The 24,946-nt window shown below is 32.3% G+C and overlaps 1 protein-coding gene across 1 annotated transcript in view; it reads right to left on the reverse strand.

Annotated features, from left to right (window-relative positions):
* Positions 1-868: 868 nt before the first annotated feature.
* LOC134274995 (uncharacterized) overlaps positions 869-24,946 on the reverse strand; it is a 28,250-nt gene continuing 4,172 nt past the window's right edge. The window contains exons 4-12 of the mRNA XM_062757240.1: positions 23,720-23,824; positions 23,522-23,588; positions 21,418-21,671; positions 21,276-21,320; positions 20,898-21,170; positions 19,516-19,560; positions 9,311-9,775; positions 8,755-8,991; positions 869-1,425 (exon numbers count right to left, since the gene is read on the reverse strand). Coding sequence (XP_062613224.1) covers positions 1,136-1,425; positions 8,755-8,991; positions 9,311-9,775; positions 19,516-19,560; positions 20,898-21,170; positions 21,276-21,320; positions 21,418-21,671; positions 23,522-23,588; positions 23,720-23,824 — 1,781 coding nt within the window. The 3' untranslated portion in view covers positions 869-1,135. The remainder of the gene's footprint in view (positions 1,426-8,754; positions 8,992-9,310; positions 9,776-19,515; positions 19,561-20,897; positions 21,171-21,275; positions 21,321-21,417; positions 21,672-23,521; positions 23,589-23,719; positions 23,825-24,946) is intronic.

Below are 24,946 nucleotides of genomic sequence, written 5' to 3' on the forward strand. Positions count from 1 at the left end.
GGAAGATTTTGAAGTCAAATGTCTAGGTCGAAAATAATGAAAAGACTGTCTGGTTTGACACTTTTCTGCACGTTTCCAAGCGATATCTCGGGAAGCGTTTGATCTTGCTGAAAGAATGAATACCACCGCTCTCTTTGGCCTATGAAAGACCCATATTTGATTTGACGTTGTGTTAAACTTTCAATTCCGGGAGATATCTCAATCGCCTTTCGATTTTTGAAATTTTATGTTTTACCAAAACTCCGGATCCCTTTGTCTCCCTGCACGTATCAAAGTGCCAACTCGAGCTATCCCTCTCCTGGGTCGGCACATCTTTTTCCCTTCAGCGGGAACACAGATTCTCTGAATAAGCTTGTTACAATGTACAATTAAAACTAATCTCTTAACAATTGCGTAAAAAATCATATTCATTCAAAATAAATTCTTTTTCCCTCTAACTCAGTAACTCCAATATGAAATACAAAGGGAAAAATCTGCGAAATTAGTCATGCTGTTTAAAATAACTAGGCTAAGCATAAAAATGTTCATCTCTATGTCTATGGACTACCGGGTACTGTCGATAACTGGGCCCGATTTACAAAGAAATTGCGTATAAGACCCACATTTAATTCTTATAATTATGAAACTACACTTAACTAACAGGGGTTACAATTAAAGTAATTTTCCAATCATTAAATGTATTAAATGTATCAAACATTCACATGTAATAACATAAGATTTAATACTTTTGATTTTGCTTTTTTGAAAGATTACGCTACTGGAAAACATATAAATAAATGTATTTTTATACACAAATCAAGACAATAAAAGAGTTAATATAGAGAATCTTATTAAAAATGATGATTTGCCCTGAAATATGACATTTTTACTCGAGTGTCACAGAGGTAATACTACATAAACCAGTGAACCACATAATTAGTGACAGATCTTGGAGACTTACAACGTTTACAGATCCTGTCACGAATCCCAATGTCAGACACGGTACAGTGTGTGATAATGTCCAGCTGTAGACTGTCTATGAAGAGGTCCTCCATCTTCTCCGGCCAGTCCGGTACATACAGACATCTCTCTCCCTCACTCCTCTTATAATCCCAGAGTCTGCAGTATTCATATACCACGTCACGTGACGCCGTGGTCAGGAAAAACTCCAGATCACTGTCCTCCACAGACACTCCGTAACAAAGGCGTACATGACGTCATGTCGGATGTCGTCTGATTTAAAGGTTATCAAACCGTCACGTGTTTCTGTGATTTCATCAGGAAGATCTACCGAGCCGTCAGCAGTTATATCAGGGAAATACCTCTGTCTGATTTTGTCCTTTGTGATTCGCTGTGTTTGTTCTATGAAACTAATCCGATATTTATCAGATATAAGTAAACAATACAGTAAACATCTGACTCTCGTTGGATGGCCAAGGATTTTACCTTAAATGACAAACAAATAGATAAATTATAAATCACAAAACAAATAAATTGATAAAATAAAATAAATAAAGAACCACGAACGATAGTATTGTTCTCCCGCCTACCACTATGTAAAATTTCAAAAGTTAACATATTCGAATGATTTTCGAAATTTTTATAGATATTGATATGAATTTTCATAAAACCTTTCTTATTTGGGATACCAAAGAGAGATAACGCTATACTTTTGTTTAAAGTTGTGTTTCTCACTATAGAAATCAACGGTAAACGGAAAATAGTTTTAAAACATCCCCCCCACCCCCCGCCCCCGTGAAACAAAAATTCCTTTTCACAGGTAATATGGACTGTCATTTAACAAATTTATGCCAATTAAAGCTTTTTGTGTTTCACGGGGGTTGGGAACATATGTTTATAGACAGAAAAAAGAGATACATTTCATGATATTTAAAACTATTTCAAAATATGGTAATGCTTGAAAGTTCGATTTCACCAGAAAATATCGCCTACCCTCCTTTTTTCAAGAGCTGGAATTAATGATAATTTACTAGTGTTGGCAAATCGGACGATTTTTAGTAACCGGTTACTCGCTTCATCTTTCGATCGAGTACCCGGTTACTCGGATGCTTTTTTTAAAAGTATCCACATCTTTTATTCATCTTATACTTTACTTATCGGTAGTTGTAATTCACAAATATGCTGTATATGGACATTATATTTACATTACACACATGCCATATTGTGAACGAATTTTGATTTTAGATAAAAAAAAATTAGAAATTTGACACACGAAAAAAGACAAATGAAGACATCGTCAATCACCGTCTTACTCTGGCTTTCCTGATGCTTTCCTTGTCAGCCCTCGAAATGTCGCTATCAAGGAAAATAATAATTATCTACATACTCCGTAATTATTAGTTAATTTTCATTAAGATTTTGAATCAACTATTCTTTCAGAGTTACAAACAAAGCTTAATTTGTCTGAAGCGGCATCTCGTTAAGTTAAATTATCAAATGAGGTAATCATAACTCAGGCCTTTAAAAGTTGTATACCCTCGAGCAATCAAAGCTATTAGTTATATAAACTGTGAAAACTAATCATAATAATTTGATCCACTTCGACCATGTATTAGATCAAGTCTAACGGTATATAGATATAGGGAAGTGTTAGTATATACATTTATAAACTAGAAAACAATCAGTTTATAAATATGCATTTACTATGTAATATTTTTTCATGCGAGTAACCGGGTAGCAGTTTTACTAACCGATACTCGCATCGTTCGACGGTTAACCGGTTAACCGGGTACTCGTTGCCAACACTATAATTTACTATCTAGCGCTAGAAATAAAATGATTAATCAATTACCATAGACCTAATCTTTGTATTATTTACAGATTTAATGGCTAAATTGCTATTAAAATTGAATTTAATGGATGCAAAATGTAGGCGGGAATCAAGAGTTAGAGTTTGTAGTTCTTGTTAACATTCAATCGAACTACATGAACTGCACTTGTATGTATTCAGTCCTATTGAACAGAGATGTTTTAGGATGTGAACCACCCCACCCCCACCACATTTTTTTTATCTCTTCCTTAACCATCGCTGAATAAATGCAATTAAAAAGATGAGGAGATTGATCATTAATTAATTAAATAATTATCGTGAATTACGTATGCCAAAAAAAGATTTTTATTCTTAAGGGGATGAAGAATGTATGGTCACGTGACTCAGTTGATTTACGTCATAATCTCTGATAAAATATGCACCAAACGAGATTAAAACCACAGTACTTGTATAATTTTTTTGACTGTTTGTTTGCGTTCACCATCTTATATAAAAATAACTGAAAACATTCAAAATTTCTTGCAAATATTATCAAATTATATTACAGAATAGAATAATCCACTCTGCCGATTCCCTACTCTGCGCGTCCAGTTCGTCTTTGACGTCATAGTGGATCTCTTAGTTCAGTAAGACCCGGTAAAAACGGGTAGTATAAAGTCATAAAAACAGGCCATAATATGTACATGGTAGGGTATTTTGTAAATTTCAGAACGCATGGTTGTTGACGGAAAAGTTCTGTTGGTTTGTCTTATTTCGCTTATTTCAGGAATGTGTGACGTCATAGTTGGGTTTTCCCGTACTCAAGAAATGTAAACATGACACGTTTTTCTCAGGATCATGACTCGTTTAACTTTGCCCCGTGCAATATTGAGCTCAGCTTCACCAATCGATATTTTTACAGTTAATCAATACAATGACAACCTTGAACTTCGACGTAATTTTTCAAATATTAAATGATAGGATTTTTTGCAAATAATTTTTTTATGGTTTAAGTTGTCCTAAAAAGTCGTAAATTTCCGTCTCCAGATGTGGTGTTACAAATTTTGCTTTTTCGAATTTTTAACCCTATTCATACTCTAAAATATTTTAAAAGACACATTTCCTCTGTTATATTTTCTATCTATGGTGAAAAATTTCAAGTATCGACCTAGTAATGTACCCAGAAACACGGAGAATAAAAACTCTGCTCAGAAACTGTGGGTATGGTATTTGTCACTCAATATCTCAGAAATAAGTCTAGAAACCTATTGATATGTCTGCTTTATAGTATGTAGGACATACTAAATAAGATATATACAAAATATGAAAAAAATAAATGACAGGTATTTTTTCAGCTAAAGGTCCTCCATCCCCTTAATAATAGCTATAAATTGAAATAACGTTTTGCTTTCGTCGCCTGCGAGACACAGTGATACGAGCATCTGCTTTAGAGTCCAGTTTTAATAGCGACACCACATTATTTTCTTGTTTGTCGGACATCTGCATGATGACAAAAGTAAACAGACAATTTAGTAAAAATTTTGTTTTACTTTTTTGAAGGAAATATTTTTAGGTGGAACTTGAACATATACTCCCCTTACCTTGTTTTTCTTTTTACTTTTTTACATATAGCAGAATGACGAGGAGTAGGAAAAATGGAGAGGAAATAAAGGGGAAAAATATCAATAAGACATTGTAATTAAGCGATCTTGCATGGGGAGCATAAATACATAATTATGTTTAGCAGGATTCACAGAAATTGCAGGAAAAGACGGGGGGATTAATTGTAACATATTGAATTTAAAGAGGCTTTTAACGGAGCTGCTCCCCCCCTTCTTAAAAAGTCTACAGAATTTTTTTCCATCAACCGTCATATATTTCTTTTTAGCTTCTAAAGGAATTTTGTATTTTTGTTCTCAAGCAATTAAAAAACCAACTTCTTGGACAGCACATTCTTGTCTTGGTCAATGGAAAAAGGCAATACTCAAATCAATAGATTCATGTTTCTGCATCCCTCTTACGACCCCAACCCCCTCCTCCCTACACATAGAGACACACATGACGACATACATCCGGTCCACACACACAAAAAAAAACACACTTTTGGAAAGGAAGGAGGGCAGCCAGAAAAAAAACTTACTAACCTAAAAATAGAAAAAAAAAACTTAATCTATATTTCTATATATTAACGATGAATTATGCTTGTAAACGTCCAAAATACTGCAATGATGAGTTTGTTTGTTGATTAAAACGTCTCATTGCGAATACTTCACTGAAACACTGTTACATTGACAACATTCTTCGCCGCGGAGAGCCTCAATTTGACCTTGGCACTGAGGGCCATTGAGCAGCGAGGGTTCATTTCGTGCCAGCAACTTCCACAACAAGGGACCCGATTTAATCGGTCTAATTTAAGAACACGAGTTCACGTCCTTCAGTGGGATTAGATCCCGTGACATATATAAGGATCAGACGAGAAATATTCGTTTCATCACTACATCCATTCAAACTTTTATATATGTGCAGTACCTGGATTTTCATCGTCTCTAGTCATTTCAGTCAGAAGTCCGTATTTTTTTTTTTGCTGTAATTTTATGATGAAACTTTTTTTTTAATAGTTCAAAATGCTTCCTGATTAAATTAAGTTGATCTAACTTTTGCACTAAAAAAAAATGAAACAAATGTTTTAAGGCATAACAACAATCAACTCTTCTTGCATTCAACAGTTCCATGGAAGGATAATGGTGAAACTTTTAAAATGACGATACAATGAAGGAACCTTTGTTTTGCGACATAACTCGTACGTATTATGGAGAGATAACTCTTGTCTGCCACCCCGTCAGCGGTACCAGATAGCAAATTTATACGACCTGAAACATTTTCACCAAGTTGATCTAATATTTTGGACTAAAAATGGAAACAATTGTTTTAAGGCATAACAGCAATCAAGTCTACTTGTATTCAAGAGGTCCATGGAGGGATAAAGGTGAAACTTTTAAAACGAGGGAAGGACTTCATGTATATCACCTTTGTAACGCAACATAAATCGTACGTATTATGGAGAAATAGCTCCTGTCAGCAGTATCAGATAGCAAATTTATACGACCTGAAACATGTTCACCACCTTTCACAATAAATAATGCGGAATACATGTACACTTACATACAATAGAAAAATAAAAGCAAATGAAAATCCTGTTAAAGAGAATAATTTTAATTTGGATTAATATTGAAACAATTTTAATTTCACAAAATTTAAGGTAGTTCTATACTCTGCACTAAATGGGCTCAATCTTAATAAATCTGCTTTTAAAAGATAGACATAAATCCCAGCAATGGATAGACACAAGAAAAATCATATGTCAGCATGTTCACTTTTCCGCTATTACCTATCGGAGCATATATCCCGAAATGTAAAATACTGAAATATACCTATCCAAGATTTTGTTGTATATAAATGAATTAAAGTCTAAATATTCGACTTTAATACCCTAAAGAGAGTAGAAATATGTTAGTCAACAATATATAATCATTTTTTGCATGAATTATTATAAATAGATGCACTTTGGTAGACTAACGTATCAAAATTTAATATGAGAAAATATGCTTCACAGGCCAATCTCCGTCATTAAAAAACCAGAAGTCTCTGTCGAGACTGAAGCTCTACTGGTTTGTAATTATAGCAAAGGAAGAGAAAAGTACTTAAAAGCAGTTGGGAATTAAGACTTTTCAACAGCAATAAATAGAATAATGATCCTTGATTAAGTCTCTCTATGTTCTTAGTGTAGTCTACTTGCATGCCACATTATATTATAATCAGACTAAAACTGTATTTGAAGTAGCATTTTGCAAGAATTTCACAGAAATTTCTATTTTTAGTAACCATGGCAATACCTTTCATCGAAATCAAAAACCGATACAAAGAATTATGTATGTCATACGATACTTGTGTGCCAAGTTTAATTGAAATCAGACCAAAACTGTAGGAGGAGTAGCATTTTGAAAGAATTTCACAGAAATTTCTATTTTTAGTAACCACGGCAACACCGTTCATCGAAATCAAAAACCGATATACAGGATTATGTATCTTAGTGTAGTCTACTTGTGTGCCAAGTTATACTGAAATCAGACCAAAACTGTAGGAGGAGTAGCATTTAGAAAGAATTTCACAGAAATTTCTATTTTTAGTAACCACGGCAACACCGTTCATCGAAATCAAAAACCGATACACAGAATTACCGGTATGTATCTTAGTATAGTCTACTTGTGTGCCAAGTTATATTGAAATCAGACCAAAACTGTAGGAGGAGTAGCATTTTGAAAGAATTTCACAGAAATTTCTATTTTTAGTAACCACGGCAACACCGTTCATCGAAATCAAAAATCTATACACAGAATCATGTATCTTAGTGTAGTCTACTTGTATGCCAAGTTATACTAAAATCAGACCAAAACTGTAGGAGGAGTAGCATTTTGAAAAATTGTTTAAAGACAGACAGACGGACAGACAGACAGCTAGACAGACGGACGGACGACGGACGCATTACTATCGCATAAGCTCTTCTGGTCTCTGACCAGTAGAGCTAAAAATGGACTCAAACTTCGTATATTTGCATTATTTTTACTCAATAATATTTAAGAAAAAGATTAAGCTGTAAAAAATTATATGTTGACGCATTTCTTTTCGTGGTATGAGCTCTACACTCAAGGTACCCTCCTAATTTCCTTCTTCCAGAAAAAAAATATATTGCAACATTTTTGTAAATTGGTGACAATGAAAATAAAAGTGATTGACGGATTCTCACAAACTGGATAATTTTGTAACAGAAAGTAAGTATGCTGCAAGTGAATCAACTATTGTCATATACTTATATTCATAAGATAATTTTATAATTTTGCATTAATTCGTGGATTAGCAGTTTGAGGGGGGTGCGTCTTATTCAATAATTATTGTTCAAGGTAAATTTTATTATGTTTGATTAGCAAAATTTATAAATGTCTAAGTAAAATCGTAGTCATTACTTTTCTTCCGAATTATTTTCAACTTGGCCGCCTACAATAGTCGCGAGAGTTTGATACAAATCATGCATGTAGCAAGTTATTACCTAATTATTTCTTTCAACCAAAAGTTGTTCCCAGCCTTCTCTTTTTAATTACTTTACCCTTAGACTGTAGAACAATCAGTTTTTGTATGTTTGTAGACGCGACCGACTTGGAGAAAAATCGTTACCGGATATTCAAAACGCTAACTAAAAGTCAAACCAATATAGTTCAAAAATCACATCTCGGAAAAAGGAAGCGCGGTGGCGGTTTTACTATTCGTAAATGACGTTGTGCGAGTGTAGACCTACTTTCAAGCGAAATCGAGGGAGAGAAACAGACTAATGCTTTAATTGACCTTTAGATTTACAAAATACAAAAAAACAAGGCTCCAATTAAAAAAAAGATAACCTTGGCGTCGAAACAAGGAGGGCTAGCGGAGGGGGGGTGGGGGGGGGGGGGGGGTTGAGCCCCATACTTTTTTTTTCAAACGATAGAAATCATACATGTATAGATGATAAACATTGGGACGTATGTATACCCTCCCCACACACACACACACCCTCTCATGCACACACACATACACTTTCAACACACGCGTTGCAGTTTAGTTAAAGTTAAAGAATGGTAAGTCGTAGTGTTTGAAAGATAAAAAAAATGGTCATGTAAGAACTTCAATCTCTCAAAACCCAAATCCTCTCCTTTATTAAAGTAGAAAAAATGACACCCTTTATTTTTAGATTTATGTCTACACATACAGGTAGATTTATAGATAATATTTATTCAGATTACTGAACAGATTGGACAACAGGCTAAGCAAACTTCCTATAAATCACTTTTCTATATAAGGTCTTGGGTACATGTAACAAATATAATGAACTGAGTTGATATAAATTTATAGGTCCAAATTCACAGAAATAACTAAAGAACTTATTTTAAATTTTCTAGAAAATCAAACTTTCTTACTTGGTTTTCTATAGGTTTTGTTGTCGATGATGTAAAGGTCCCAGTGTGGGTATAGACCTATACAGGATCTCACGATGTCAGGTCTCGCTCCATACCTGTGTCTCCAGAGCCACGTCACGTGATCTACACTGTCATGTGGTCTTCCTCTGTAATGTACAGCCTCCCCTTCTTTTCTTAGTTCCGTTAGAAATTCTTCTCGTTCATCTTTACTCTTAATTTTATTTTCTGGGATATTTACTGTAGAAAAAAATATACCGTTTATAATAAACATTCACACTGTACTATTATTATTATATACATAGGTAGAGATACAAAAAAACTATAGATTTATCAAACATATTCGATCAGTTACTTCTATTATAATAAGTTAATCGACTAGTAGCATCAAATTGTAACCAATGAAGCAACTACAAATAAACAAAAGAAACTGATTTAAATGTATAAATGTTTAATTTCAATTGAAAACTTTTTAACTCTTTAAAATGTAATCCAATTATTTAAATAAAATTCTGGAAGAAAGAATAAAACAATTTACAATTATTTTACTCTGACTTACATATCTGGTGTATTTCATCATATATCTCCGTGTCCTCCATGGTGACGTGAGTCAGTATGTTCATCTGTAGACGGCGTATCAGTAAGCGATCACAGCCAAGACTACTGACACACTTCTCTCCAGGTTTTCTATTGTATCTCCATGATCTCAGGTACACACTGGCTGTGTCATAACTACTGTAAAAGAATGGTATATAACTCCTTATTGATGCTATTCTATACATTGTCTCATCCTTTGTATCCTTCATTATCTTGTCATCATCTTCCCAGACGTAATCACGTGACTTCAGTCTGTCCAGAGTCTGTTGTGCTTCCTCACGTGTTACAGGATTCTGTTTATAGGACTGTCGTATCCCATTAAGCATGTCCAGCCACTCTGTGTCAGTGAAGTCAGGAGGACCGGAGTCAGAACACAGAAAACAGAATAACACGTACACCTCGTCGTCAGTCAGTTCTGAGAACTTATCTATAAAACGTGTAGTGAACATATATTGAGAAACACTGTCAATAAATATGATGCATATTTTCGTTTTAAGGACCTCCATAATTAAGGTGATTTTTTAAATTCATTTTTCTCTTTTTATTTTCTTTTCATGTAACTCAATTCAGCTTTCTTGACTAGTATGATAGTAATGTTTCAAAAAGTGAAATCGCCCTATATACTTAAGAAAGAAAGAATGTTGCAGGATAAGCTCCGGGGTCGAGAAATGTTGTTCGAAAGATAAAAGCCGAGGCGCTAGCCGAGGCTTTTATATTTCAAACAACATTTCTCGACCTTGGAGCTTATTCTGCATCATTCACGACAACAAGGGCTTTATTTCTATTCTACCATGTATGGTACAAGCAATAAATTAAGGATAAGCGTGAACATCTATAGAGAAACGAATTAGGTCACCATCTCTCGATTACGCTGTTTCATTTAACACTAGAGGTAAAATTTGTTTGCTTACCTGTATATAGAATGCACACGATTTGAGCTTTCGTTACATTGAAAATAGCCTTTTTGAATTACAAATATGATCGTAATGTGTATTGATCAGTTAAAATGAATATACAATAACAAAACCATGTCTTATTTACTGTCAAAATCACGTTGTTTATTGTGAAGGGAGGTCCGTGCATATGCACTTATGGTATGGACACCCACCCCCCATTTTTCCATTTTTTTTTTTTTTTGATCTTGGACGATCATTTATTGATCCTGTCTGATGAAACCGATGCAGTAACCGGCTAATTGTACAGGGATGAACGTTAAAACGCCTTGCTACGTCCCGCTGACTGACGCCTGCTTGCAGTAAACCGAGTGCTCGATTTCGCATTTCATTATTTAACCGCGGCATAGTCTTTATTTCGACTTCTTCTGTTAGTTGTGACTATACTTTCATCGACAAAGTTGATTGATCACGAGAAAACCCTTTTTTTCCTTTTCCATATGTTTTTAAAAAGCCCCGATTATCTCGTGCAATACTACTCACATCGTGCAAACAACTAGCACAGGTAAGTTGGGTAGTGGAATTTAAAACTCAGCACTATATATGGTGAACGAAGATTGCAATAAAAGTTTTCAATATTTTTTGGAAAATAATTATAATTAAAAAATAGGTGTTGCGTTTTTAAATTCCGTCAGTATACATGTACATAAACTTGTAACCCTTATAATAAATAGTAGTATTACTTCAGGTATTTTCCCGAAAAGTTTTAAACTTGCCAAAGTTACACCTATTTATAAAAAAGGAAACAAGCTAGATCCAAATAACTACAGACCCATTTCTATTTTACTCACATTATCAAAAATTATAGAAAAAAACATGTGTCAAAATATTTACGATTTCTTTTTTCAGACTTCAATCTTTTAACAGAATCTCAATCAGGTTTCAGAGAATTGCATTCATGTCAAACAGCCCTTACAAAAATTACAGATAAATGGATATATGAAATGGACCAAGGCAAACTTGTTGGTACTTTCTTTCTCGACTTCAGTAAGGCATTTGACTTAGTGAATCATGAAATTCTTCTTAAAAAGCTACAATGTTATAGTTTTGATGGAATAACTTTGAATTCGTTTCGATTATATTTAAGTGACAGATGGGTGTCCATCTGTCTAACAAAGAATGATCTTATCTGCAAGTCACAGCGGGAGTTCCAAAGGGGTCTATATTTGGTCCTCCTCTGTTTTTATTGTACATCAATGATCTTCCATTTTATATCAAAAATTCAAACATAGATTTGTTTGCTGATGATGCTACTTTACATGCTTCCGGCAAGGATTCCCATTCTACATTAAATTCATTATCAATGGATATTGCTTGTATAGAAAAATGGTGCACTCAAAATCAAATTATACTTAATACCTAAAAACTAAATGTATGTTAATAGGTACACATTAGAAGAGATAAAAATTCTTAAACCATGATTTTCCTTAATACGTTTCGAACCAAATATTTGACAATGTATCATATGGAAAAATTCTTGGGGTATATTTAGATAGTTCTTTACACTTCAATGTATAAATCGACCATGTGTGTAAAACTCTGTCACGTAAACTTTCGGCACTCCGTAGAATTAAAAAAATATCTGCCTCTTTAAACACGTAAATAGTTTTATAATGCATACATCATGCCTACCATTGATTACTAGCTAACAATTTGGGGAAAGATGAAATCTTGACAGAGTTCATAAACTTCAAAAACGTGCTGCAAGGTGTTTTTCAGATGCTCCTCCTGATGCACCCTCATGACCTCTTTTTGATAAACTTTATTGGCTTTCTGATTATGAACAGCTTACTGTAAATAAATATGTTTTGTTATATAAATCTGTCTTTAATTATTGTTCTTCTTATTTGCATAAATGTTTCAATTTCAAATTAATAACCAATATACTCTTCGATCTGAATCCAATGTTGATCTGTGTGTGCCAATTAATAAATGTAAGCTTTTTGAACATTCACTACTGAATTAAATATCCCCTTAGATTCTAAAAAATCCCCTGTTGTGCCCCTATCAGTCCCTGACATTTTCCTGTCTCTCCCTGACTTTCTCCTATGATCCCCTGTCGTTGTCCCTGCTCTCCCTGTCCAGTCCCTGTAGTCCCCTGTCGTTTTTCCTGCCTTCCCTGTCTACTCCCTGTCGTCCCCTGACATTCTCTGATCTCCCTGTCCAGTCCCTGTCGTCCCCTGTCGTTGTCCCTGCTCTCCATGTCTACTGACATTTATTTTGGCCAAGATAAGGTTTAAAATATATTTTTGTTGCATTTCAGAGTGGAAAATGGTAGAGTCTTTAAAACTTTATTCATTTATTTATTCATTTAAATATAGACTTAGTAAAAAGTTAACACATTTTTAAATGCCTTAACTAAAACTGAATGAATAAATAGATAGCAAAATAAATAAATAAATAATGAGAATTATATAATTTTTTTATTTATTTTTTAATTTATCACTCATTTATATCCCTAAAATTTAATTTATTAGTTTTTATTTTATTTATTTGCTGACATATGCTACAAAGTATTTTATTAGAATATTAAAACGACTTTTTATTACTTTAAGTCCATGATGGATATCAAAATAATCGTCTCATTTTGCACAATATTAATCCGTCAATACAATTTTGATTCTTTGTTTTGATTGAAACAATTGGTTTTCAAAACCCTATCACGGATTTGAAAGAACATAAGAGCCATTGATGTTTACCAGTAATTAACTTAGGGTACGCAGTCATGACAGCTATTGTCTTTTTCACTGACCGCTATACCTTGTTTATGTTGTGTTCAGAGCGACTGTATGTAGTTTACAGCTGTTTGAAATAACATTTTCCGTCTGTATGAGAACTGATTTTTCTTCAATCAAAACAAAATAAAAGTATCCAGGAAGTTATTGACGAGTAAAGATTGTGAATAATGAGACGATTATTTTGATGTCCATCATGGTATTAAAATAATAAAAAGTCGTTTTAATATGCTAATAAAATACTTTGTAGCATATCTAAGGATGTCACTGATTATCTAAAATAAATCTAAAGAAAAACAATTTCTTGCAGATAAAAATGATTGACTAATTTTTTTGTATTTTCAATTTCAAAAGTAAATTAAAAGATTGATATTTTATTAATTTTTTTTATTTATTTTGCTTTAATCTGTTCTATTTATTAAAAAATTGTTTGACTATGTGCCATTTGTAAAAAAAAAAAAAAAAAAAAAAGGCGATACAAATTAATTAAATAATCAAATACCCGAAAATGCGATTTGTTCGGCTTATATGTTATGTAAAACAATTTACAATAAAATCTGTGTCAAAGTATTTTTGAAGCATATTAAAACTGCTTTTCATTATTTTAATTCCATGTTGGATATCAAAATAATCGTCTCATTATGCACAATCTTTACCCGTCAATAGATTCTTTGATACTTTTATTTTGTTTTGATTGAAAATAAAAGTTCTCATACACAGAGGAAATGTTATTTCAAAAAGCTGCTAACTGTACACGGTCGCTCTGAACACAACATAAACAAGGTATAGCGGTCAGTGAAAAAGACAGTAGGTGTCATGATTGTGTACCCCGAGTTAATTACTGGTAAACATCAAAGGCTTTGATGTTCTTTCAGAACCGTTTTAGGGTTTTTAAATCCGAATTTTTAAATCAAACCAATGTATCAAAAATCTAATTGACAGATTAATATTGTACATAATGAGACGATTAATTTGATATCCATCATAGACTTAAAGAACTAAAAAGTCGTTTTAATATGCTAATAAAATACTTTGTAGCATATCTAAGGATGCAACTGTTTATGTCAAATAAAACTAAAGAAACACAATTTTTTGCAGATATAAATGATTGATTATTTTTTTTTTGTATTTTCAATTTCAAAAGTCAATTAATAGATTGATATTCTATTACATATTATTACATTATTCATTTATTTATTTTTATTTATTTCGCTGTAATTTGTTTTATTCATTAAATAATTGTTTGACTTTGTACCAGTTGTAAAAAAAAATGAAAAAAAAAAAGAAAAGAAAAAGAGAGAGACGACAGGGGGTACTGGAGCATTTCGAAATAATGAACATAAGTGATTCTTAAAGTTATAAATAATATATTAATCATAATTAAAAAAAAAACTTACTGACTGCATTTATTTACTTATTATATATTTTTTAACTGACGATACAAATAAATGAATAATCAAATACCCGAAAATGCGATTTGTTTGGCTTATATGTTACAGAAGTGTATGTTAAACTATTTACTATAAAATATGTGTCAAAGTATTTTAGAAGCATATTAAAACTGCTTTTTATTATTTTAATTCCATGTTGGATATCAAAATAATCGACTTATTATGCACAATCTTTACCCGTCAATAGATTCTTTGGTACTTTTATTTTGTTTTGATTAAAAAAACTAAGTTCTCTTACAAAGAGGAAATGTTATTTCAAACAGCTGCGAACTGTACACGGTCGCTCTAAACACAACATAAACAAGGTATAGCGGTTAGTGAAAAAAAATAAGTGTCATGACTGTGTACCCCGAGTTAATTACTGGTAAACATCAATGACTTTGATGTTCTTTCAGAACCGTTTTAGGGTTTTGAAAACCGAATTTTTAAATAAAATCAATGTATCAAAAATCTAATTGACAGATTAATATTGTACATAATGAGACGATTATGTTGATATCCATCATGGACTTAAAGACTGAAATAAAAAGTCGTTTTAACATGCTGATAAAATACTTTGTAGCATATTTCAGCAAATGAATAGAATAAAGTTAATAAATCAAATTTGGGGATATAAATGAGTGATAAATTAAAAAAAATAGCAACAAATAAATGAATAAATTTATATAATTCTCATTATTTATTTATTTATCTATTTTATTTATCCATTCAATCTTAATTCAGTCTATTTGTAGATTTTTTCCCATAAGAAAATAAATGAATAAAATAGATTAATAGTTTATTTAATGATTTTAATTTATTTCTTAGACACTTATTTTATTAATGTATTTACATATCATTCCTTTCAATCATTTTTTATTTATTTAAATTCTTTGAAAAAAAATCCCATATATAGATTTGACAATGTATTCCTAAATGTTTACATCTAGTTCTTTTACAAAGACAGTTATTACGCTCAAAGACGTTTCAAAGAAGATAAAATGAAAAAGTTCAATGCCGTCTAGCATCACAAGATGCAATAATTTTTTAATCTATTTCTTCTTTAGAATCGATGCAATTCTACCCCCGAAATGCTACCAAACTAAAACCAGAAGCCTCTGTCGAGACTGAGGCTCTACTGGTTTGTACGTATAGCAAAGTAAGAGAAAAGTACTGAAGCAGTTTGAAATTGAAACTTTTCAACAGCAATAAATAGAATAATGATCCTTGATTAAGTCTCTATGTTCTAAGTATAGTCTACTTGCATACCACATTATATTATAATCAGACTAAAACTGTATTTGGAGTAGCATTTTGAGAGTATTTAACAGAAATTTCTATTTTTAGTAACCATGGCAACACCATTCATTGAAGTGAAAAACTGATATACAGAATTATGTATCTTAGTGTAGTCTACTTGTGTGCCAAGTTATATTGAAATAAGACCAAAAATGTAGGAGGTGTAGCATTTTTTAAGAATTTCACAGAAATTTCTATATTTAGTAACCACAGCAACACCTTTCATCGAAATCAAAAACCGATACACAGATTTATGTATCTAAGTGTAAATTACTTGTGTGCCAAGTTATATTGAAATCAGACCAAAACTGTAGGAGGAGTAGCATTTTGAAAGAATTTCATAGAAATTTCTATTTTTAGTAACAACGGCAACATTCATTGAAATCAAAAACCGATACACAGAATTATGTATCTTAGTGTAATCGACTTGTGTGCCAAGTTATATTGAAATCAGACCAAAACTGTAGAAGGAGTAGCATTTTGAAAGAATTTCAAGAAATTTCTATTTTTAGTAACCATGGCAACACCGTTCATCGAAATCAAAAACTGATACACAGAATTATGTATCTTAGTGTAGTCTACTTGTGTGCCAATTATTATTGAAATCAGGCTAAAACTGTAGGAGGAGTAGCATTTTTGAAAAAATTGTTTACAGACGGACAGACAGATAGACGACGGACGCATTACCATCGCATAAGCTCTTCTGGTCTCTGACCAGTAGAGCTAGAAATCACATTGATACAAGTTGTGAAAACTGAATAATAGAGATTCAGTTAAGGCATTTAAAAATTCACAAACTTTTTACAAAGTCTGTGTTAAAAATAAAATACCTAAAGTTTTCAAGACTATATCATTTTTTACTCTTAAATGCAACAAAAATATATTTTAAACACCTTTTCTTGGCCAAAATAAATGTCAGGGGACGACAAGGAGTAGACAGGGAGAGCAGGGACAACGACAGGGGACGACAGGGACTGGACAGGGAGATCAGAGAATGTCAGGGGACGACAGGGAGTAGACAGGGAAGGCAGGGAAACGACAGGGAACGACAGGGACTGGACAGGAAGAGCAGGGACAACGACAGGGGATCATAGTAGAAAGTCAGAGTGAAACAGGAAAATGTCAGGGACTGACAGGGGGACAACAGGGGATTTTTTGGAATCTAAGGGGATATTTAATTCAGTAGTGATTCATTCCAGTACTGTGGTGCCATATTATGGAATGCTTTTCCTGTGCACATAAAAATGTCACCAACTCTTAATGCTTTCAAGAAACAAGTAAAAGATTATGTAAAACACTGTCAGAATAATTTGTGTCTGAAAATATGATTTAAAAAAAAATATTGTAGAAAACCTGTATCCATATATGACTTTCTGTTTTATTTCCAGGGTTTTGCTTTTTGTGTGTATATGTGTGCGGCATGGGGGTATTAACTGTCTGCTTTTAAGAACACAGGGGGAAACTTATTTCCAGAGATGCCTTCCTCTACATCTGCTCATAAATATATTGGAACTTTCTGTACTGCTAACATTACAAAAAAGAAAAAAAAGCAAAATGCATAAGATGGAATTCAGGGCATCATAACTTAGGATACGCCTTAGATGCTTTCGTCTTACACCATAAGACCCTATATGACGTATCCTAAGATATTCGTATGATATATATTAGGAAGTATCCTAATATGCGTCGTATGACACATCTTAGGAAATTTTCATAAGCATACCTGTTGTTGTCTAATTGAGCCTTACTTGACAAGAAATGTATTATAGGATTAAACCTTCTTTTTTTCAGAATTTATGCGTAAACTCTTCCTTTTTACTCACAAACTGAATAAAAGTGCGAAGCACTGTTATGTTTAGTTTGTGAGTAAAAAGGCAGAGTTTAAACATCGATAAATTTTGAAAAAAGAACGTTTAATTCTTATAATTCCAATTACGGATTTTTTAAAATTATTAAGAATATTTCTCTTTGAGGCCGTCATACATTCCTTTATTTTGTACGGCGTAGGAATACTTCATGTAGCAAAGAAACGAATACAAGATCAATATCGATAAAATCCAACTTAAATTGTCAAAACAATCAATAAATAAAGTTATAAAAAGTCATTGGATGTTGTTTTAGTCAACAAATATCATAAATACGCGTATTCTCAAGAATAATTCATACTTGACAACAGCCATGTTGACCATGGCCATGTCCGACGAGGTCCTCGATTTGCTCTGGTTCGTTCAAAGATTTAGGGAGAATATGGGAGCTGTAGGATGTAAATATAAGAATATGATGCTAATAAGGCAAGAGTCTGATGTACGTTTCTTTTCCCTATCACAAAGATACCAACTGAGCTGATATGGAACGTCGAGAAAATGACATCATGATCAGCGATTTTTTTTTAAATTCACACTCGTGATCAAACAGTTACATAAACATAATATTTCAGCCTGTCAGTCCTGTTTGTAGCAAGTTTTATTTTATTTGATTAAATTCGAAGTTTCTTGTATTCAATATTTAACTAAAAGGACGATAAATAGCTGCTTTCATTGTTTATACGATAGCGTAGAAGCTTCATCAAGAAAGTAGTTCGGATTAAAAAAAACATCGATGTGTTAACTTTTTCTAAAGCGTGTTCTCGTCCAATCAAAACACAGGTAATCAATAAATAAAATGAAGATTGGAATTATAAGAAAATAAAGTCCGCGGGCAACCTGAATTGTACGTCATAGCTCTCCTCATGCCCCTGTACTAAAAAAAATACCAAACTACTTTTAATTAAAGTAATATTTTTTTTAAATGGGGTGGGTTACTTTGAGAGGCGATATGGACAGATACACAATCTCATTGCTAAAGCTCAAAAGTTTCTTGAGATATCGTCCGGAAAGGAGAATGTTATACACAGACAGAATGTATAGATTTACGACCTGGAACTTTGACCTTTTAATCTCAAAAAGGGTCTTCTTACGCCACAGGGAGTTTTTATGTTAGGTTTCATCGTAAATGCTCATAAGGTTGTGGAGATTTTGAGCGGAAAAGAAACGGACAGAATTTATTCAATATTGATATATTATGTGACATTTAACCTTTTCACTTCAGAACTATATACTTCTTTTCTTGGCAATAGAGTACTCAGTATTTCATTGCGAAATGCAAAATGTTCTTGATGTATCGCGCGGAAACGAAAGTGTTACAGACAGACAGAAATTCAGATGGGCGGATGGACAACTAGACGGACATCGGGCAGACAGATTAAAATTAATATCCCCCACTTTCAGAGGAAGCAGGGTAAAAATACGGAATTCTACTGTATTGTGTTGCACAGTTAGGAACAATTCACTTTATCTGAGATAGACATTTGAGCTATGTTTTATAAAAACTTGTGATAACTGCGTAGATGATGCTGTTTTTCCATCAATTTTCTGCCTGTAACGTACCATATGCAAATGTTGGGGCGGGAACAAGATAGATGCTTGGGCATTCCAGGTATTTTAGATATTTTTACTGAATATATTAAAAATGACTTGCACCCCTCCTGGATTAAAAACCCACTTAGAGCGAGTAAATATGTTTTAGTATGAACAATTTTCATCTATTGATACTGTGATTGCAATGCAAACTATTTAAAGAAAATAATACCATAAAATAATAAATTCATTCTAGATATGAAATAAAGTCTTTGCTTACTGTTAAATTAATTAAAATTATATCACAGAACTCGTTTATATTTAAAATAAGTAGATGTAGATAATAGTTGTTCACCTGATATTTTTGTTTTCCAAGCGCTGTATTTTCCCACGAAGGGATCTACGAAAGAAAAAAATACGTCATACTGAAATCACTAAAATATGTCAATAAGACATTTAAATAGCCTAATTGTACATGTTGTACTCTTAAGATTAAATTGCAAAATAAAATCCATCCCTCAAATCATTTTTAAACAAGCCAATTAAAAAAACTGATCACCCACTTTTTGTATGGTGAGAGTGGGGGTTAAGTCTTACAACTGGGCATGCTATGATCAAAAATATATTAAGTAAATGTAACACTTCTGTCCAGAAATCCAGAAATTTTTCAGAGGATGAGAGGTGCGCGTAGGGTTTAAGGAAGAAATAAAATAAAGTTAATAAGCTAATATCATGACCTGTCAGACAGAAAACTATTTGGCGGCCGCCAGATTAAATATTTTATTTCTATCTGGGACCAATCGGCCCCCGTACCTACAGATTATGCATATATCTAAACTCGATTTCGGAAATGATAACAAGCTGAATTTTATTACATATGGATTTACATTTTACTTACATCTAAACTAAGGGTGCATTTTATTTTATTTTGTATAGATCACTGATTACTTGTCATCTCTATCTTTTATGTTTAAAACCCAGAAGCGAGCTTCTAATTAAGTTGCCATTAATCAGATGAGTGTCTCCGACTGGTGATTGATACGTTTGAAATAAGGAATATGATAGCAAAAGGGACTGGAAGAATGAGTGACTATCCAATGATTATTAAACAGTGTTCCATCTAAAAAGGAAAAAAAATAACCACAATTTATGATAAAGAGTAAGACAGGGTGGAATGATTAGGCATTGGAGGATCAATTATTGCTTGAACGATGATCAGAAACTTGCAGCGTGTGGTCTATGGGTATCAGATTACACGGCAAAATGAATATACATGTATGACCAAGTGTCTGGATCCGTTCTATTTGTTACAGAATTAAGTAATAAGTGGCTCACTTTACATATCATATTAAACATGTATTACATACATTAATACAAATGACTTGAATGGATGGTTAAATCATAAATTTTGTTGATGATGTTTCTTTTAATTTTTCTTTATCATAGAGAAAGGTGAGGATAAGGGACTAAATAATACCGGAAGTATATTTTGGAAAAGCAAAACAAATCAAAAGAATACCATTTTTTTTTCGTTCCCGCACATCTAAAATTATCCTTTATAAACGCATATTTAATTTTCAAAATTTAATGATTTTATATTAAAAATAAAAATAGTTACACGCAAAAACGAGAAAAAAAGTTATCCATTCATTGCATTCCAATTTGATATCTATCTGTAAAGATATACTTGCAAAGCATGTGATGTAATGAGTTTTTGAAAATTAATTTCTGTGGTACCTTCATACTCAGAATCATTAATAGACAGTAGCCACTCAGTAGAGGAGTCACCAGTGAAGTCCATTTCCCTGTAGTTTTCACTGTGCTCTGTGGTATTGGTGTTAAATTGCTCTTGCATGTTGTTATCAATTTCCTCCTGCGTAGTTTTGCTAATTTGCTCTTGTGAATTGTTGTCAATTTGATCCTGCACATTTTTGTTACTTTGCTCTTGTGTCTTGTTTTCATTTTTTTCTTGTGTATTTTGATAAATCGTCTCAGTTGTATTAACTATATCTTTGAAATAAAGAGAAATTCAACATCTCATGAAATGTACACCTCGATGTAAATCGATTTAGATTTAAGGACTAATATCAGATATATTTTCACAAACTAGATTACCTTGAGTTTCTGTCGTCTCTCCTGGCAACATCTTCTCATTTTCAACTTCAAAAAGAATGGAATTGATGTATTAATTGATGTATTAAGTTAAAAAATGCCTTTAAAATTCGGAGATATATCTTCTAAAATTAGAAACACAAACCCTGCCAATAATCCTCATCATATTCAATATGTTTCCGTCTGAAGACCATGCATGGTTTGCCTTTATGTTCCTCATTTTTCTGAACCTTTCTTTTTCTCCAAAAGACAACAGCTATGGTCAGAATAACAACAAGTACAAATACACCAGCAATCAGACCGCCTGCAATCTCTGCTAAATACGATGGTTCATATTGAGGAGCGGGTGTTGTTATTTGCAAATCAAATGTTGTGTTGCTGGTAACAGTGCTCAATGAGCTGTTATAAAAAAAAGAAGTTTGGTGATGCCAAGCTGAGGTAAAAAGGATATGAAAACCCAAATGCTTTTCTTAACTGACAGTATTAGATATGAGGCACGTGGATCGGGGAGTTACACGTAAGATGTTCACTTTAGAGATAATGCTAGTGTGGGGAATGGAGAAGGCTAAAATTTGTCCAGAAACAAAGAGTGCATGGGCTTTATAAAAGATTTTTATATCAAGTGAAAGTCAATACTACATGTACATTTTCACGAATCACTAGGATAAACATTGTTGTCTTTATATAAAGTATTTAGTAGAAGTTTTTTTTTTATTATTATTTTATTTAATAAACTAAAATAAATAAAATAAAACAAATAAATAAAGTGCTCAAGAAACTTAACATCCTACATAATGTAAAATAATCTAATTCTCACTCATCAATTGGCTTATATTTATTTTAAGGCTCTGGCTACATATTCCCCTACGTGTAGATGTCATTCTACAAGTTATAAAAACGTGTAGAAAAATTGTCATAACTTAAATTGGTGACGTAAAACATGTAATACGTAATTGTATGAGATGACGTACATAAGTATGAAATCTCTACCTCTACGTAATGTACGTGTTCGAGTCAACTACTAAAGTCCAAGTCTTTCAATGCATACAAATAACATTCACAAAATAATGTAAAACTAAATAATTATTTACAATTCAAGGATTAAAGTGAATGACATAAGGATGAAGCTTCGAATTTCTTTTTTAACCCTATCTTCCTTAGCATTTGTTACTGTAACATATCATTTGCATCTCATTCACCACCAGTGGCGGATTTAAGGGGGGGCGCACCCGGCGCGCGCCTTCCCTAAAATTGTCAAAGTTAGCGTAAATCAAATATGTCTACTTGGTAGACCTCATTTTCACCCTTCAAAATCTCTAGAATCCAGGAACTTCCGGGGGCTTCGCCCCCTGGGCCCCCACCAGGGCTTTGCCCTGCACCCACTGGGGGCCTCAAGGCGGCCCCCAGAACCCTTGCCTAATTTTGGCGCCCCCCCCCTAACTCCAAATCCTGGATCCGCGCCTGACCACAATGTTTTTGCCAATTTATCCGTGTGCCCGTATTTATAAATTTCTACAATATCGATTGAAATTGAACTTAACTATCAATAGCAAATATTGTCTAATGAAATTTCTGCTGGTTTTAAATTAGTATACATAAATGTACAGTTATTCAAAGTAATTTTTATGATATACATTATTTATAATAATATAATGTATTTTCATGTACATTGTGTATATTATTAAAAAAAATAATTTCCCCGTACTTACTTGATATAGCTGTAACTTTATTCAACTATTCTGAGATTTCAAATATTCTTTTTAACCTTATATATTCAAGAAATATTTTCTTAGCCTTTCAGTTGCTTTAATATTGCCTTAAAGTGACATTGGTTCATCATGACAAAATCAGCAAAATCTGAAAATAGCTTTCAACTCTGATCGAAAACTAAGTCGACATTCATTATATATGTATGTGGTTTATTATATTTACAGTTATGAGAAACAGGACAAACAAACAGTGGACACCGTTGGATAAAAAAAAAAACATAACGACGCTTTGTCTTTGGTAATTCAAAATGACGACGAATACAATTTAACGTATAATCTTTGAAAATTAAAATGGTCTGGACAGCAACTAGATAAACATGCATATGAATCAAATAACATTTTTTACATGCAAACTGTCTGTCATTGAATATACATGAATTCATATCAGTTTACTTTAGGGAAAGGAAATTACATATTTTTTTTTATTTTCTTTTGTTAATCTTGTATAATTTTATGAAGATGAAAAAAAAGATGACTTACATATTTGGACATGAGGATTCAGCAAAATAACAATTTTGTTCAGTATTGATGCCTTGACAAGCAGGATCTAAATTAATAAATGAAGAAATTTATATGATTCAATAAATTCACCAAAATTTGTAAAAATTCCAGGTAAAACTTGGTTTGTAATGGTGACTTAAAGCTTATGACATGATTTTTAAAGAACCTTGAACTTACAATTGAATATCTTATTGCTTCGATAATATTTCCCCGGACAGCCTGATGAGAATCTACTGCAGTTGAATTGAACAAGTTTTTCTCCGTCGGTTTCCAAACAGTAACCTTAATTATATAATAAATGGAAGCGTACATTTGTAAAGTGAATCAAAATACAAGTCGGGATAATGCAGGAGGAACTGCAATTCATTTATCAATCGGCATTTTAATCAGCTGTTTCTAAATTTACTTTGCATCATCATGTATTATGAATGATTTTTTTTTATCTCTGTTAAAATTTCAAACGGTTTGATAATAAAGCATTACCAGTTTTCCTTTTATGTAAAGTTGGATTATAGGTCATGCAGGGGTTCGACGATTTACAAAAGATCGTACGTGTACGTAAGACCAACATTTATACTCTTTATAATTCCTTTTTTGCATTTATTTGAAATTGGTTTCAAACTTTTTATAACTAAGAAAGAAATTTTCAGGATAGTAATTTTATTATTTATCATTTTTTTCCCAAATGTTTACAATTAATTATAGTTAATTGTCTTAGTCGTAAGTTCTTTTGTAAAACAGGCTCAAGTTTTTATCAATAATTCTATAATCATGAAATCATCATAAATATTCAAAAAAACCCGCAGATCTTTACATAAGCATTTTTTAAGACTGTCATTACAAAAAATAACTATAGTTACATGTGATTGAAGTAAAGTTGGTTGTTACTTTGATATACCAATTATTAATTTTAAGTTTCCATTTTTTTTTTGAAGATTTAAAGGCTGTATACTGTTTATTACTTAGCAAAGATGTTATTTTTTGTATTAACAAAATATGTTGATATTCAAAAAGAACAGGTAATAGTTGACATCACCAAATTACTTGTAAAAATTAAATATATATGTTAGAATCTTCTACATATATCTGCATTTTGAAGTAAACACTTAAATGTACTATGATGAAAACTGATTTAGTATTACAATTGTCATCAATGGTAAACTATAACATAAAGTTGAATATGATATTTTTGTAAGGAAGTGCAATTTTCAAGAAAAAAATAAATACATTTAAAGAATTGATAGTTTTTTGATACATTTTGTTCTATTGACAATGTTTTAACTTGCAATGTAATTTACATTCTATGATACATGTATTTATAATTACAATATACGTATAAAACAAAAGATGATTTATGTCCTTAACAAAAACGTACTTAAAATGCTTTTATGTATTACTTTGAAT

The sequence above is a fragment of the Saccostrea cucullata genome, unplaced genomic scaffold (genome assembly GCF_032062105.1).
Source record: "Saccostrea cucullata isolate Sc308-1 unplaced genomic scaffold, CSIRO_AGI_Scuc_v1 ctg6986, whole genome shotgun sequence".
Taxonomy (NCBI): domain Eukaryota; kingdom Metazoa; phylum Mollusca; class Bivalvia; order Ostreida; family Ostreidae; genus Saccostrea; species Saccostrea cuccullata.